General features: G+C 35.9%; 1 protein-coding gene across 1 annotated transcript in view; it reads left to right on the forward strand.

Annotated features, from left to right (window-relative positions):
- ENTHD1 (ENTH domain containing 1) overlaps positions 1 to 19,122 on the forward strand; it is a 100,580-nt gene that overhangs the window by 45,626 nt on the left and 35,832 nt on the right. Inside the window, exon 4 of the mRNA XM_060165685.1 lies at positions 12,673 to 12,796. Within this exon, the coding sequence (XP_060021668.1) occupies positions 12,673 to 12,796 (124 nt within the window). The remainder of the gene's footprint in view (positions 1 to 12,672; positions 12,797 to 19,122) is intronic.

Below are 19,122 nucleotides of genomic sequence, written 5' to 3' on the forward strand. Positions count from 1 at the left end.
TGAACACATAGAACCATCTTGACTGGAAACCTGTTCCACTCAAGACTGTATGAAATTATCTCATTGATTCATTCTTCTGTTTTATGTGTGTTTCTCCTACTAAAAGGAAAGATCCTCTTAAGGTGCTTTAGAGACCTTTCTAGTCTTATTCATTATTGAATCTTCAGTTGTCAAATTCTTGTTAATGAAAAGTGAACTGAATGAATGAGTAGACACTCAGTATTAGCTCCCTTCCCCTCTTTTCCTGTGATACAGGCTTGTTTGGCCTTCTGCTCAGAATGCTTTGTTTAGTGTTCTGCCACAGTTCCTATGAGGGAGGGTTGAAATTATTTCTTGGCCTTCTGTTCCCAACCCTTTTCCCCAACCAACTAGGTATTGGATTTACAAGATTTTCTAGCAGCTCAGAAAAGTATATAAAATTAAAATTTCACTGTTTCTTAATTGCATAATAGTCCACAGATTGAAAATACATAGGTTATTTTCAAAGGTATGACATTAAGTCAAAATGATTTTAAAATCTGTGATCAGTTTATTTGCTCCTGATTGCTTTTAAAGAAGAGAATAGACTTGAATAATCTTATATGCTTTAGAGGGTAACAAAGACATAAAATATCACCTAGTGTTTTTTTTTTTTAATCAGTCTTTAAATTCTCATTATTATTGTTTTTTCTTACTTTAGAAGAACCCACCGTAATTGGCTTACATCATTTCACGTCTTGTATCTGTGAGCAGAAAATGGTACCCTTATCTCAAAAGAAGTTTAAAGCTAGATTTTCCTTTTTCAAAGCATTACTATATCAGGACACTATTCCATCATCCTACTGACAAGCATTACTGTTATTACTGTCATGAACATTTGATGCAATCCAATATGTCCTCTTCAGTAATCTGCTTTTGTAGCATAAGACAAAACCTACCAAGTTGAGTAGTAAATCTAATTGTTGTTGCCAAATGTACTGCATCTACATTAAAATTTTCATGTTTTTAATACAGAATGAGAAAGATATGATATCGTTGATTGCTTAGGAAAAATGAGGAGTGCTTAAAAAAATCTTTTAAAAACTTTAAATGGAAACTTCTTTAACTATTTTCTTTCTACAAATGTGAAAATGATCTAAAAGCAATAAATAAAATTCTTAACAGAATAGGGCTTTCAAAAGCAGAATAGTACTTGCCTCTGATACCGTCAAAACTAAGGAAAGCCTTTAAATTTATGACACTTGGATGAGTTTTCTCTCTGTGTACTGTCCAGAATTTTTATTATTAAATTTGTTAATTAATAAGACTATTTGTAGCTTTTCACCAGCTCAAAAGACCTTCCTCTTTTCTTGCTTGAGGAGATTCAACAATGAGGTTATGATTTTTTTGGTCTCAGTTGTTTCCATAGCAACAGTTAGGGATGCTATAAATTGGTTCACACAAAAGTAAATCTGACCGAAGCCTTCAGTGTAGTTGTGCATTACTAAATCGCTAGTGACAGAAGATAACTGTTTACGTCTTACTGCCTCTGTTTATTATTTGTTAAGTGAGGAGTAAACGGTTTTTATCCTTGGATCTATTAGCATATCATTTATTATATTTGCAAAAACTTGAACTCATCAAAGCTGTTAGAGAAATGGAAATTATACTTATTCTAATTATGTTAATTCACCATCCTTTTACCGCTTTTCTGCATCATTGCTTTGTGCTTAAAAGTCCTTTGTTTTCATGTTTGGGCTTTTATTCTTTTTGAGTTAGAAAATACTTGTTGAAAAAAGTTTAAACAATATAAAAGGGTAAAGAGTGAAAAACAAAGTTTCTTCTTACTTCTCTATACTCTTTCAGTTCCCTTCCTCAGAGGCAATCATTACAAAGATTTTTATGAATTTTGGGGGGGAAATTTTCTGTGTCCATACATTTTTTACCTAAATGGATTCATTCAAGATATACTGCTCATTCATTCAAGATATACATACTTTTAACTAAATAATATATCTTCATGTTTCTCTATAATAAATGCAATCATTCGATGTAAATTGTTCCAAAATACGCTTTTTTCACTAAACTATATATTATGGACATATTTCTATATTAGTACATATAGATTGCTGTATTCTTTTGTCATTATCACCATTATTATTAATTTTTCAAAAAAGATTTAAACACAAGGAGGGAAAGAACAGGGGACTAATTCACACACTTAATAGAAGTCTCAGTAATCAACTTCTGTTCACAAATATTACAACTTCCCTAAGGTAGCTACTAGACACATGTGACTATTTAAATTTAAATTAATAAAATTAAATGAAAACTTTAGTTTCTCAGGCACACTAGCCACGTTTCAAATGCTCAACAGTCACATATGGCTGGAGGCTACCATGTTGGATGGTGCAGACTAGAACATTTCTAGTATTGAAGAAAACGCTGTTGGACAGTGAGGGTACCACCCTTGCTGCTTTAAGGCCTGGAGGTAGAGAACTTGCAGAGACAGAGGCCAAGATGTCAAGGGTTTGTGGTTTTCCTTTAAAATTGTAAGGGATTTCCAATGCAGCATCAAAAAATGGACATATAAAAAAATCTCTTCATCAACAGTAAACATAAAAATTAGTTCTTATCACAACTTCAAATAGAATGCATAGCTGCCGGGAATTTTTCTTTTTCTTTTCTTTTCTTTTTACATCATGAAATGATTACCACAGTTAGGGTTAGTAAGCATCCATATAGATACAAAATAAAAGAAAAAAATGTTTTTCCTTGTGATGAGAATTCTTAGGATTTACTTTCTTAACAACTTTCATATATAATATACAGCAGTGTTAATTATATTTATCATGTTATACATTACATCCCTAGTACTTATTTATCTTGTGCTGTATTCTTCTTTTTTTTTTTTTTGCGGTACGCGGGCCTCTCACTGTTGTGGCCTCTCCCGTTGCGGAGCACAGGCTCCGGACGCGCAGGCTCAGCAGCCATGGCCCACGGGCCCAGCCGCTCCGCGGCATGTGGGATCTTCCCGGACCGGGGCACGAACCCGTGTCCCCTGCATTGGCAGGCAGACTCTCAACCACTGCGCCACCAGGGAAGCCCTGTGCTGTATTCTTGATGTATAAATGAATCTTAATTTAACCAATCCTTGTTGGTAATCATCTTGGGATTTTTTATGTTTTTTTCTCTTAAAAGCAATGTTGCGATAACAACCTTATACATACGTTTTTATGATGCTGTCCCAGAAGTGGAATTGCTGAAAGGTCATGTTTATTTTTAGTTTTGAAAAGTACTGCCAAATTGTCCTCCCAAAAGTTGTACCAATTTATATTCACCAAATGTGTATCCCCTCATCTTTGCAAATACTGAGTATTATCAAATTTTTACCTCTTTGTCAGTCTGAGGTAGAAAAATTTTGTTTTAATTTGTTTTATCTTAATTGTATATAAGATTGAACTACTTTTCTTGTGTTTATTGGGCATTTGGGTTTCTTTTTATTTATTATCTCTATTCGTGTCCTTTGTTCATTTTCCTGTTTGGTTTCTCACCTTTTTCTTTATCAGTTTCTAGAGCTATTTGTTAAATATTTAGCCTGTCGTCTGGTCCTTTATTCATTTTTAGTTTTTCTGTTTGATTTTTCACTTTATTTATGGGCTTTTTTTTTGCCTTTGTAAAGGAAAAACACATTATTCCTCCTGTGTTTCTTCTTTACTGTCGTACTGCTACCACATTTCACTTCTAACACCAGAGACATGGGTTTCCCACACCTCAAGCAATTTTCTGACACCAGCTGGGTGTCCTACAATTTAATTTATTTCTGACACTGTCTACCTGGAGACAGTGTCAGATCCCACAGGTTAAGGGCTCAGTCCACAAGACTTCCCTCTCCCCCCCTCTGTTTCAGATACCAATTGCAAGTCCCAGGTTGTCACCTGTACTTCTGGCTGACCACTGTAAATCAGTGTTCCAATGACCCCTTCCTTAAGTTCGATCATTTGCTAGAATAGCTTACAGTGCTCAGGGAAGCATTTACATTTACTGGTTTATTATATAAAAAAGGATATGATAAAGGACACAGATGAACAGACAGATGAAGAAATACATAGGGTGAGATCCAAAAATGCATCCAAAATGGTTTTGAGTTCAGGAACTTCTGTGCCTGTGGAGTTGGGGTGTACCAACCTCCTGGCATGTAGATGTGTTCACCTACCCAGAAGTTCTTTGTACCCTGTAGTCTGGGGATTTTTTATGGAGGCTTCATCATGTAGGCATGATTGATCATTAACTCAATCTCCAGCCCCTCTCCCTTCTTGGAGGGTGAGGGTTAGGGGCTGAAAGTTTCACGTTTCTAATCATGGCTTGATCTTTCTTGTGACCAGTCCCCATCTTGAAGCTGTCCAGGAGCCCACCAAGAGTCACCTCATTAGAACAAAAGACATTCCTATCACCCAGGAAATTCCAAGGGATTTAGGAACTCTGTGTCAGGAACCAGGGTCAAAGACCAAATGTTAGAACAAAAGATGCTCCTAGTACTCTTACCATTTAGGATATTATAAGCATTTTAGGAGTTCTGTGCCAGGAACCACAGACAAAGACCAAATATATATTTCTTACTATGATCACAATATCACAGCCTTATAGAAATCTAATTTTAATGTAGTCAAATGTGCCTTTTTTTAACAGCTTCTAGATATTAAGTCATTTCTAAGACGACTTTCTCTAGCCTAAGACTTTATAAAATGTCACCTTGGCTTTTTATTTTAACAGACTATTATTTAGATCAGTTTTAGGTTCAGCAAAATTGAGAAGAAGGTACAGAGATTTCCCTATATACGCCCATCCCCACTCCACACACCACTATCAGTATCCCTCATCAGAGTGGTACATTTGTTATCATCAGTGAACCTAAATTAACACTTCACCCAAAGACCATAGTTTACATTAGGGCTCACTCCTGGTGTTGTATAGTCTAAAGATTTTGACAAATGTATAATGTTATGTATCTGCCATTATTATATAGAGAATAGTTTCATTGCACTAAAAACCCTCTGTGCTCCACCTATTCACTCCTTCCTCCCCGCTAACCCCTGGCAACCAATTATTCTTTTACACTCTCCATAATTTTACCTTTTCCAGGAAGTCATATACTTGGAATTATACAGTGTGAAGTCTTTTCAGATTGACTTCTTTTACTTAGTAATATGCATTTAAGATTCCTCCATGTCTTTTCATGACTTGATAGCTCATTTCTTTTTAGTGCTGAATAACATGCCATTGTTTCGATATACCACAGTTTATTAATCCATTCACCTACTGAAGGACATCTTGCTTGCTTCCAACCTTTGGCAATTATGAATAAAGCTACTATAAACAATGATGTGTAGGTTTTTGTGTGGACATAAATTTTTAACTCCTTTGGGTATATACCAAGGAGCGCAGTTGCTGAGCTCTGTGGTAATTGCATGTTTATTTTTGTAAGAAACTATCCCAGTCTTTTTATGCTTTAATTTTAAAAATGTATTTAAATGCTATCTATCAAGAATTTGTTTTGATAGATGGAGAGTGTTAGAGATCCACTTTAAAAAGAAAAAATTTATTCAGTTGGTTGTTCCGGGGCTTAGTTGTGGCACATGGGCTCCTTAGGTGTGGCATGTGAACTCTTAGTTGTGGCATGCCTGTGGGATCTAGTTCCCTGACCAGGGATCAAACCCAGGCCCCCTGCATTGGGAGTATGGAGCCTTATCCACTGTGCCACCAGGGAAGTCCCTAGAGATCCACTTTAAAATTTTTATTTTTACGAATGATAATCAGTTGTCTCAGCATCATTTGTTGAATAATCTATCTTTTCCCCATTGATTTGAAATGTGGCTTCGATCACATAATAAATTCCCATTTATATTTGGCCCCATTCCTGGATTTTCCATTTGTTTATATTAAAGAAGTAACATGTAAAGATAAACCATAACATTAAAAAAGAAAGAAATACAGAAAAAGAAAAAAGAAAAGAAGGAAGGAAGGTAGGGGACAGAAGGAACAAGGTAGAGAGGGGAAATAGCTAGATTTCTTTGATTATACCTTGTTTTTAGATTTGTCATTGGAACCCTGGAAATATTTTGCACAATTATAAGACAAAAGTGAATTAAAGAAAATAATCCCTAAAAATGTAAAATAAAATTTACCTTTCATTCAGTTGGTATTTTTATTCTGAGATGTTGGTACTTTTTAGCTGAGATTATGTGAGTATAATGTGGCGTGAATCAAATAATAATCATGTGGTACTTTATTTGCTTCATCTTTGGTGTCCTTGACACCTGGGATTCTGAGTATCAGAGAAAGAACATAGGGATGTAAGTGAGAAGAGATTGCCGGAACCCAACAGATCAGAATTGAATTGGGTGAATTTTACCTTAAAATTTTTTTGGTAATTGAAAAACTTCTAAATTATCCATAGGTCACAGAGGAAGCTCAGAGGAAATTTTAAAATACATAGAGCTAAATGAGAAGGCAACACAACATATCAAAATATATGAGACACAACTAAAGTAGAGGTGAGAAGGAAGTTTATAGCCCTAAACGCTTAAATTAGAAAAGAGGAATATAATTTTTAAAAAAAGAGAGAAAAGGTCTAAAATCAATAATCTAAGTTCCTTCTTCAAAAAATCTAAGAAAAGCAAAATAAACCTATAGGAAACAGAAGAAAGGAAATAGTAAAGAGCAGAAATCAGTGAAATTGAGAACAGGAAAGCTTTTAACAGAGAAAATGAATGATACAGAAAGCCAGTTCTTTGAAAAATATGTAATTGATGAACCTGTAGTAACACTGACAAAGATAAAGAGAAAAGATCCAAATCACCAATATCAGGATGGAATGGGATATCACTGCAGTTCTTGTAGCCATAAAAGGACAATAAAGTATTACTACCAATTTTATGCTCATAAAATTGACAACTTAGAAGAAATAGAACAATTTCTAAGAAAGTACAAACTACTAAAACTCAAACAAGATGAACCACAACCTGCAGTTGTTACAAAAATTGAATTTATAAGTGTCCTGAAAAAAAAAAATCTCTGGACCCAGATGGTTTTACTGGAGAATTATATCAAACTTTTTTTTTTTTTTTGGTCACACTGTGAGGCTTGTGGGATCTTAGTTCCCTGACCAGGGATTGAACCTATGCCCCCTGCAGTGGAAGCTCAGAGTCCTAACCACTGGACTGCCAGGGAATTCCCTACCAAACTTTTAAAGAAGGATTAGCATGAGTTTTACATCCAGAAAATAGAAGGGAACCCTTCCCAATTCATTTTATGAGGTGAGTATTACCCTGATACCAACACCAGACAAAAACAATATGAGGGGCTTCCCTGGTGGCGTAGTGGTTGAGAATATGCCTGCCAATGCAGGGGACATGGGTTCAAGCCCTGGTCTGGGAAGATCCCACATGCCACAGAGCAGCTAGGCCCGTGAGCCACAATTACTGAGCCTGCACGTCTGGAGCCTGTGCTCCGCAACAAGAGAGGCTGCGATAGTGAGAGGCCCGTGGACCGCGATGAAGAGTGGCCCCCACTTGCCACAACTAGAGAAAGCCCTTGCACAGAAACGAAGACCCAACACAGCCATAAATAAATAAATAAAAATTTTAAAAAATATATGAAAAAAGAAAATACAGACTATTACCTCTCATGAAATTATACAGAAACCCTCAAAAAGACTTATCCAGTTGAATCCAACAATGTATAAAAAGAATTATATACCATGACCAAGTGGGATTTGATCTAGGTATGGAAGGCTGGTTCAACATTTGAAAATCAGTCAATGTAATTCATCATATCTACAGATTAAAGAAGAAAAAATTATAGGATTATGTCAAGTGATGCACAAAAGCATTTGACATAATTCAACACCCATTTAAGATAAAAACTCTTAGCAAATTATAAATAGAAGGGAATTTCCTTAAATTGATAAAGATCATCTATACAAAACCTACAGCTAGTATAATGGAACAGGACCCTATGGTCTATGCCCTCCATGTCCTCAGCCTGCCTTTTGTCTGTGGAAAAGCTTTAGCCAAAGAATAAGTTTAATCAGAGAAGTGAGAAAATGCAGAAACAAAGGAAAACAGTCAAAGAAGACCAAATAATAATAGTTTAGTCATCGAGCATAGTCAAGGACCTTTAAGCTCCTTCTCAAGGGCTATAGATAATATTCTGAGCCGTATCCTGTGAAGTGTCTTATAGGTACTGAAACCCCCACCAGGTGGAAGAGGTTAACTACATGATGACCAGACTGTAGCCATGACATAAGCTGGTACAACTCCAAGAATTGGCCCCAAGGAAATGGGAACAAACTGATCCTGGAACTGAAGATTAACTGTACTTAAAACAATCAAGATGACGCTGATCAGACCACCAATGACCAATTTCAAGATGACTGTCAGAGTTGACTGTGCTGTTTCTGCATGTAGCCCCCTCCCTAAGCCTATAAAAGCTCCTGCTCACTGGTTGTCAGTGGCAGGGAGTCGACCTTTGGACAGACGTCCACCCTCCCCTCCCCAGTTGCTGGCATCCAAAATAAAGCAAACTTTCCTTTTCACCAGTATGGCCTCTTTATTGGCTTTTGAGCGGCAGCTGGACCCCACTTTCGGTTACACTGACATCATAAATAAGGGTGAATGCTTTCCCTCTAACATAAGGAACAAGGCAAGGACTCTTATTCAACATAGTATAGGAAGTTCTAGCCACTGTAATAAGGCAAGAAAAAGAAAGGAAAAGCATGCAAAATTTAAAGGAAGAAATAAAATTGTCCTTATTTACAGGTGACATGATTGTTTGCATAGAAAATCTCAAGGAAATGATACAACAAACCGCATAGAACCAGTAAGTGAATTCAACAAGGTTGTAGGATATAAGATCAACATACATAAATCAATTGCATTTCTATATACTAACAGTGAACATATACTAACAGTAACTGAAATTAAGACATATGCTATTTATAATCACTTCCCTGGAATGAAGTCCTTAGGTATAATTATAACAAAACCTGTACAGGATCAGTATACTGAAAATTATAAAATACTGATGAAAGAAATTAAAACCACCCAATTAAACACCTACCATGTTCATGGATTGGAAGACTCCACAAAGTAAAGATATCATAGTAAAACTGCCCCTAATTACTCTATAGGTTTGATGCACTTCATGTTAAAATTTCAGCAAAGTTTTTGTAGACATAGATAATAAGCTTATTCTAAAATTTGTATGGAGGGACTTCTCTGGCGGTCCAGTGGTTAAGACTCTGTGCTTCCAGTGCAGGGGGCATGGGTTTGATCCCTGGTTGGGAACTAAGATCCCACATGCTGCACAGCATGGCCAAAAGAGTTTTAAAAATAAATAAATTTTGTATGTAAAGGCACAGGGCCTAGAATAGCTTAAACCATCTTGGAAAAAAAAAAAAAGTGGGAGTAATCACTCTGCCTGATATTAAAGCCTACTGCATAGCTATTGTAATCAAAGGAGTGTGGTATTGATAGAGAGACACTTAGGTCAGTGGAACAGAATTGAGAACCAAGAAATAGACCCACACAAATATAGCCAACTGATTTTTGACAAAGTGCAAAAGAAATTCAAAGGAGAAGGATAACTTTTTCATCAAATGATATTGGAGCAGCTAGACATTCATAGGCAAAACCATGAAACTCAACTTAAACCTTATACAGAAATTCACTCCAAATGGATCACAGATTTAAATGTAAAATGAGAAGCTATAAAACTTTAAGAAAAATATTTGAGGAAAGTCTTGGGGTCTAGGGCTGGCCAAAAGCATGATCTGTAAAAGAAAACGAAAATGATGTCAGACCTCATCACAATTTGAAAAATTTTGCTCTGTGAAAGACTCTGTTAAGAGGATGTAAAGGCAAACCACAAACTGGGAGAAAACGTTTGCAAACCACATAACCAGCAAAGAACTAATACCTGGAGTATATAAAGAAGTCTCAAGACCCAACAGTTAAAAAACAAACAATCCAATTAGAAAATGGGCAAATGATATAAACAGTCATTTCAGCAAATACAGGTAACAGATAAACAGATGGAAAGATCAACATCATTAGCCTTTAGGAATATATAATTTTGAAATATGAAATATCAAAATAGCTAAAATAAAAAACAGTGACAACACCAGATGCTGGTGATCATGCAGAGATATTGGATCCCTCATGTATCACTGGTGGGAATGTAAAATTGTACAGCTACTCTGGAAAACAGCTTGACAGTTTCTTATAAAACTAAATATGTAGCTACCATAAGACCCAGCATTTTCACTGTTAGGCATTTATCTCAGAGATATGAAAACTTATTTTCATACACTGTACACTGTGTTCACAGCAGCTTTATTATAGCACAATTCTGGAAACAATCTAGATGGCCTATAACAGGTTAAACCAACTGTGATACATCTATACCATGGACACTACTTGACAATAAAAAGGAACAAGTTACTGATACATGCAACAACTTGGATGAATCTCCGGGAATTATGCCAGGTGAAAAAAGCCAATCCCAAAAGGTTACATCCTGTATGATTCCATTTATGTAACATTCTTCAAATGTTGAAATTACAGAAATGAAGAATAAATTAGTAGTTGTGGGGAGCAGAGCATGGTAATAAAAAGGCATCAGGAAGGAGCCTTATGGTGATAGAAATGTTCTGTATTTCGATCATATCAATGTCAATATCCTAGATATGATATTGTACTATAATTTTGCAAGATGTTGCCTTTAAGGGAAACTGGATAAAGGATACACAAGATCTCTCTGTATTATTTCTTACAACTGGATATGAATCTACAATGACTTCAGAATAAAAGCTGAATTATGAAAAGTGGCAAATCACTTGGAAAGTGGTTTGACAGTTTCTAATGAAGTTAAAAATAAACCTATCCTATGACCTAGTCATCCTACTCCTGTGTAAATATCCAGGATTAATGAGTGCATTTGGCCCCAAAAAGATTTGTGCAAGAATATTCATAGTAGCTTTATTCATAATAGCTGAAATATGGAAACACCCCAAATGTCCATATGCAGGAGAATGGATAAACAAATTGAGATATTTTCATGCAATGGAATACTTCTTACAGAAAAACAAACAAACTACTGATACACACAAAATATGGATGAATCTCACAAATATTATGTTAAGCAGTGGGAATCAGATACAAAAGAATATATAGGGTATGATTACATTTATATGAAGTTCAAAAACAGGCAAACTTATTGATGGTGATAGAAGGTAGAATACTGTTTACTGGTGGCGGGGGTATGGTATCAACTGGAAAGTAGCTTGATGGAACTTTCTGGAGTCAAGGAAATGTGATTATGTAAATATACACATAATGCTAAAAGTTACTGAGCTTTACACTTAAGGTTTTGCATTTACTATATGTTAATTGTACCTCAATAAAGTACGGCAAAAAAAATTATCCCCCATTCATGGGGGAAGAAAGACAGGTCAACCCATTCATGGGGGAAGAAAGACAGGTCAACCCATTCATGGGGGAAGAAAGACAGGTCAGCCAGTCCCACTGTGTAGACTTTGTTTGGATCCGTTTCCAGACTAGCTGTAGAAAAACCTGTTTATGATACTTAGGTTAAATTGAAAATCTGAACAGTTTATAATTGATGACATTAAGGAATTATTGTAAAGTTTACAGGTGTAAAATAATTATTATTGTTAAAGAGTTCTTATCGTTTAGAGATACATGTTGAAATAAGTGATATATCTAAGATTTGCTTCAAAATAAAACACACGAGTGGTAAATAAAACAAGACTGGCTGTGAGTTGATTGTTGTTTAACCTACATGATTGGATTATTGTCTACTTTTTACTCTGTGATAAAAAGTTTAAAATTTTAAATATGGATAAAAGATACACACAGGTAGCTTTGTTATTACCAATAAAACAGAATAATTGGCCTCTGAGATAGTATGTTATAAGGATGCTCAAGGAGTGGTAGGGAAAGTTAATGCCCCAAACAAAATCATTGCTTGTCTGTACTAGGTGTCTTTAGCAAGGAGTGAGAATCTTTTTTTATACTTGGAAGGTATAGTTTTTTATTATTTATTTATTTCAATTGAAGTATAGTTGATTTACAATATTATGTTAATTTCAGATGTTCAGCATAGTGGTTCAGTATTTTTACAGATACACTCCATTAAAAGTTATTACAAGATAATGACTATAATTCCCTGTCCTATACAATATATCCTTGTTGTTTATCTATTTTATACATGGTAGTTTGTATCTCTTAATTCCATACCCCTAATTTGCCCCTCCCCCTTGCCTCTCCCCTTTGGTAACCACTAGTTTGTTTTCTATATATATGTCTGTTTCTGTTTTGAATATACGTTCATTTGCATTATTTTTTAGATTCCATATATAAGTGATTTCACTAAGCATAATATTCTCTAGGTCCATCCATGTTGCTGCAAAGGGAGTGGGGATTCTTAAGGGCAGAATACCACCCAACACTAAGTGGACACCCATGTGTGGATAACTTACGTGCAAGTTCTTTCAGTCAAAATGTATTTACGACGATGTTAGCACATAGAGGCACATTGTGTCTCTATAAATTGTCCATTCGTTGTAGCATATTGAAGCAGTGGGGTTAATTTTTTTTCTACTTTCATGTGTGTTCTCTTGTTTTCCATAAGGACCTGATGTTATTTTATGAGGATGATCCAAAGCCAGTTTTGCCGACAATTCCTACTTCCATTATCTCGTCAACTACATGGTTGTCAGAAGGGCAAACAGATGTCTGTAACCTCTGGGATGCAGGTAAATTAGGTAAAGAATAAAATTTTTACTCAGAAACGTGAATAAGAAACACTGGACAGGAATTGTTTTTCATCAGATTTTATTTTGTTAAATATAGCAACAGTGGCTTTAATTTAACTTTGGTCATGAGGGACCAGGTTAGCATGGATAAATTCAACCCACACAGGATCAGGATCCTGTAACCTTATTTTACCATTTGTTTCAATGTTTTTTTCTCTTTCATTGTTTTATTTCAAAAATCATTAACTACAAGCCTTAAATCTTTTATAAATTTTTTTAAAGCAGAAAATTTCATTTTAGTTCCTTCTCTTGTTTGTATTAATCTTCTCTTTGATGAAGAGTTTAAATTATGATATTTTTCAGAAGCAAGCATTAGATGAAAATATGAGAAAGCATGATGCATGGTATACCACAAATTGGTTAATCATCTCTTGAGTAATTAACATTAGAGAATGACACAGTATAAAATTATCCAAAACTGGCCTCCAATAAATTACGGTATCAAATTCCAACTGGGCTCTACTGCTGCTCAAGATCTGATCGATCCACTGTCGAGCCACTCCATCCCATCTATCCTCCATGAACTCTCAGTGTTCAATACATTCTTCCTCTTGATTTTCTCAGAAAATAGGATGAAAGATCTGCCAAGATGAGAACAAAATGTTCTCAGTAGCTTTTATTCCCTTGTATATCTTTGCTTTTATATCCATCCAGGCATCCTTTACCTTTTCACAGAGTTGGCTCCTTACGTTCTGAGTTACATCTTCTCCCTCATCTTTGGACCATGCACCTCAATTTTCCCCTTATATAGCACCCTGATATCCAAAATATTAAAACTGAAGTTTATTAGTATAGGTTTATATTACAAGTTCATATGTATATAGTTCATGTATATGTATATAGTTCATGGCTTTCTTATAAAGCCAGTTGTGAGAATGATGAGGATATTTTAATAGACCCCAAAACAAGAAATTGTGGGTTATGGTGATATCTGTAGTACAAGGTTGGCATTATTCACATGAATAATTGGTTATAAGTGGTTACAATACACTGATCCAGATCCAGAAGTTTGAAAGAAGAACAGTAAGGAAAATGTTTTTGTATTTTAATATCTCCTAACATTTCCACCCCCTAATATTTTTGAACAGACTTTATTTTTTAGAGCAGTTTTAGGTTCACAGCAAAATTGAAGGAGAGTACCAAGATTTCCCCATATAACCCTTGTCCCCAAACGAGCACAGCTTCCCCACTATCAGCATCCCACACCAGAGTGGTACGTTTGCTACAATCAGTGAACCTACTTTAACACTTTTTTTAATCACCCAAAGACCATACTTTTCATTTTGGTTCATTCTCAGTGGAGTACATTTTATGGGTTTTGACAAATGTATAAGACATGTATCTACCATTATAGTATTGTACAGAGTATTTCTTTGCTCTAAAAATCCTCTGTGTTCTGCCTATTCATTCCTCCCTCCCCTCTAACCCCTGGAAACCACTGATATTTTAACTGTCTTCATAGTTTTGCCTTTTCCAGAAAGTCATATAGTTAGAATCATGCAGTATGTAACCTTTTCAGATTGGCTTCTTTCACTTAGTAATGTGCATTTAAGGTACCTCCTTGTCTTTCCATGGCTTAATAGCTCGTTTCTTTTTAGTGCTGAATAAGATATACTAGAGTATTTATCTGTTCACCTACTGAAGAACATCTTGGTTGTGTCCAAGTTTTGGCAATTATAAATAAAGCTGCCGTACATATCCTTGTGCAGGTTTTTGTGTTACATGTTTCTCTCTGCCAGCATTTTAATACAAGTGAATTTGAGTATAAATGAGCATCAGAGGCAACCCTTAAGAGGAAGAAGGTCACAAAACATGTCACTTGAGGGATGATTCCACCATTTTACTTGTTTAGGACTCATCTTAATTGGAGGAGGTTTTCCTACTTTTGAGTCTTTCTTTTTTCCAGTCTTCACACTGATCTCAGAGATATCTTGCAAATGTAGATCTTAGCATTTCATTTTCCAGCTTAAAAACTTTCAACAATTCTCCACTGCCCATAAGTCTATTTTTTTATACTGTCATGTAAGACTTTTCATAGTCTGGTCCCAGCCCACCTTTTTTGGCCTCATCACCCAGTACTGCCAGTATTCACAATACTTTATGACATTCTATTACTTTCTCTTTAGAATGTCTTTGTTCCAGTTACTTCAGCTGTGTAACACATTGCTCTAAAACTTTTATGGCACAAAATAACCATTTATTCCGCTCATGGATTCTCTGGGTCAAGAATTAGGACAGGGCACAGTGGGGATGACTTGTCTCTGTTCTGTGACATTATGTCTGGGCTTCAGCCCGAGAACACAAATGCTGGGTACAGGAATCATCTGAAGCCTCATTCACTTATGTGTCTGGTAGTTGATGCTTTGCTGTGTCAGCTGGGGCCCTCAGTTTCTCTCCACATGCACCTCTTTATGTAAATCTCTCCATGTGGGTTAGTTTGGGCTTCCTCATAGCATGGTGGCTGGGTTCCAAGGTTGAACATCCTGTGAAAGAAAGGACCAGGCAGGAGCTGAGTAATCTCAAAGTCATGCTGTGAACTTCCTCCCCATTCAGTTTATCAAGGCAATAGAAAAGACTTGCCAAATTTCAAAGGGAGGATACGTAGATGCCTACCCCTCCATGGACAACTGTCAATGGCATATTGAAAGAAAAGCATATGGGATGGGATGTGGATTAGCACGGTCATCTTTGGAATATACAGTCTGCCACAATTCTCCATCAAATAATGTTTAACAAAATCCTATTCAAACAGCAAGGCCCAGCTTCTTTCTCAAGATTATTTTGGCTATTCAGCATCTTTTGTGTCTTCAAACAAATTTTAAAATATTTTGTTCTAGTTCTGTGAAAAATGCCATCAGTAATTTGGTAAGGATTGCATTGAATCTGTAGATTGCCTTGGCTAATATGGTCATTTTAACAATATTGACTCTTCCAATCCAAGAACACAGTATATCTTTCCATTTGTGTCATCTTCAGTTTCTTTCATCAGTGTCTTATAGTTTTCGGAGTACAGGTGTTTTGCCTCCTTAAGTAGGTTTATTCCTAGGTATTTTATTCTTTTTGATGCAATAGTAAATGGAATTGTTTCCTTAATTTCTCTTTCTGATATTTCAGAAAGTGTATAGTTAGTGTATATTATTAGTGTATAGAAATGCAACATATTTCTGTATGTTAATTTTGTATCCAGCAACTTTACTGAATTCATTGATGAGCTCTAGTAATTTTCTGGTAGCAGAAGTTCTCAGTTTTAATGAGGTAGAATTTTAGTCTTTATAGTTTGTACTTTTTTGTATCTTGTGATTTTTAAAAATTCTTTCTTATCTCAAGATCATAAGATATTTATATGTAGGCTAAAATTTTTATAGTTTTGCTTTCCACAACTCTTAACGCAGCTGGAGTTGGGTTTTGTGTATGATTGAAGCAAGAGTTCATTTTTACTTCTAGATGGATAACCAGCTGTCCCAGCATCATTTATTGAAAAGTCTGCCCTTTCCCCTGATGAACTGAAATATACCATCTATAGCCTAAAGCAAGTTTACACATATGCATGGATTTGCTTCTGGGCCCTCTATTCTGTTCTATAAGTTATTTGGTTATCCCTGCACCAACAGATAGTTTTAATTACTCTACCTTTATAATAATTCTTGATGACTTTTCACTTATTAGTGTTTTGTCTTTTTTTGACCCTTTGCTTTCCCACAAAAAACTTGTCAAGTTCCTCGAAAAAAACCTGTTAGAGTTTTTATTGGCACTACCAATCTTTAAATCAATTTGGAGAAGTGACCTCTTTAAGATATCAAATTATTCTGTTTATTTAAGTCTTCTTCAATGTATTATATTTTATAGTTTTTTCCCCATACAACTCTTATATAGCTTTTGTTAAATTTAGTCCTCGGTACTTTATATATTTTTTGTTGCTACTGTAAAATATATAATTTTATAAACTGTATTTTCTAGCAGTTTGTTGATTGTGAAAATGAGTGGAACTAATTTTTTTTTTTTGGAACTAATTTTTGTATATTGATTTTATAACCAGTAACCTTGCTTAACTAACTCTTATCAATTTTCCTAATTTATTTGTAGATTTGTCTAGATTTCTTATGTTGAAAATCATATCATCTGTGAATGATGGCAGATTTGTTTCACATTTGTAAACCATACTTTGTATTTTGTTTTCTTACCTTGCCATGCTAGGCAGAACCACTCAGGCAGTGCTGAACAGAAAGTGTGATTGTGGCCTTCCTAGATTTGGTCTGAATCTTAAAGAGAATGATTTCAACATTTGCCATTAAGGCGGGTTTACTGTATGTTTTTTGCAGATCTCAATTTATAATTTGTTAACAGTTTTATCATGAATACATCAATATGTTGAATTTTATCCATTTTTAATATCTATATTGATGGTTATAGGTTTTTCTCCCTTAAGCTGTTAATTTTGTAAGTTAGTTGATTTCCAAATATTAAAACAACCTTGAATTTCTGGAATAAACTCAATTTGGTGATGATATATTATCTTTTATATATATTGCTGGGTTTGATTTGCTAATGTTATATTTAGGAGTTTTGCATCTGTATCTACAAGTGAAATTAACCAGGACTGTCTTTTCTCATATTTTCTTTGTTATGTTTTGATACTGAGATGTTGCCAGACTCATAAAAAGATTTGGAAGGTGTTTGCTCTTTTTTTATACTCTGGAATAGTTTGTGTAGGGTTGTTTGTGAGATGATGTGAAAGTAGATAAGGTATTCTGTATGTTCACTAATGGTGCTGGCAGAAGGGCTGCAGGCAGGGAAGACAAATCTGCACCCGGAATATGTGTGTCTCCTTATGAAAACAAAGTACTACTCCCTTTATAATGGAGGAGTCCAATATAATCAACCTGACACCAGGTAATTAATTTGCTGTTTTCCCTGGAAATGGTGCCATGCTAGGGATGTAGCATTAACCTCTACTCTTAGCAGGTTGGGCATTTCAGGACTTGTGGTAGCCCCTGCATAGTCTCCACCCCTGCCACACTGCAAAAGCCCATTGTATAACCACTAGAGTGACTAAGGAAAGAGGATGGTTGACATCCATTAAACAGAGCGTCTTGCCCATCTGATTTTTGAGAACCTCTTCTGCAGTGAAATGTCTTCTGGCAACCATTTATATGGGACATGAACATCTTCACACAGTGTGCACATACATCCTGAAGGTTCATCCACATATTTCTTTGTCACCAGTGTTCCAATCTTATTCTTTCCAAGTCCCTGATAGCACCCATCAGCCATGGATTGCATCTTGCTTTCCATGCGAAGTGTGCGTCTGTTTGCAGTTCTGTCTACTAGGAAGATCTTCCTACTGTCTTTTAGGGCACTTCTGAGTGAGGCTCTGATTTAGCAGTTAGCCACTTCTGGCTAGTGCCAGCATTCCTTGCAGATATACCTGTAAACCAGTCCTATACTTTTCTCTCTTAACTGGCAGTTCTCCATGGAGCTATAGGTGTAAGTTGAAGGGGAAGCAGTAAAAGAATGGGAGCAGGTTCCATGGAGTCTGAGACATCTGCTTGAATAGTTTACATGGGCCTTCTGGCTTGGTCTGGTCTCATCTATTCTGTTTGATTTTACAATACAATGCTGCTGTGTGTTCTGTGGACCAGATAACACCCATTACATGATGGGCACATAGTCATTTGGTGTCCTGTGGTGTAGGCAAAAGAAGACATGGCTTTACTCCAAAGCCCTAGAGGTCAGCTTTGTGATTTTCCTACTGGGGCTCATGAGAGACTCTGCTTAACATCTTTCTCTGCCTTGGGCACTAGCACTGGTTCTAGGTTATAAGGTCCACCTGGCAGGCCAGCTTATACAGTGGCCTGGGCCTGTTGCAGAACCTTTTCTTGCTTTGATCTCCACTAAAAAATGGCAGGAAATGGTCAGAGCATCACACCCAAATGTGGTATACGTTGCCTCCAAAATTCCAAGACACCCATGTTACTGTGTTTTTTTTTTTCTTTGTGTTGGACAGTTCGAGGGGCAGCAGCTTGTCTCTCACTTCCAAGGGGGTATCCTGACACACTCCAGACTATTGAATACTCTGAAAACTCCACAGATGTGGCAGCCCTAGAACTTTCCTAGGGTTTCTCTCCCACCTTCTGCATGCATGTAGCACCAAGAGGGTTTGTTACTTCCTGCTTAATAAGTCCAGTTAGCATTGTGTCATCAATGCAGTGGACCAGTGTGATGTTCTATGGGATATCAAGAAAATCCAGGTCTGTCTGGTCTCTGTT

Source organism: Lagenorhynchus albirostris, chromosome 11, assembly GCF_949774975.1.
Source record: "Lagenorhynchus albirostris chromosome 11, mLagAlb1.1, whole genome shotgun sequence".
NCBI classification, from domain to species: domain Eukaryota; kingdom Metazoa; phylum Chordata; class Mammalia; order Artiodactyla; family Delphinidae; genus Lagenorhynchus; species Lagenorhynchus albirostris.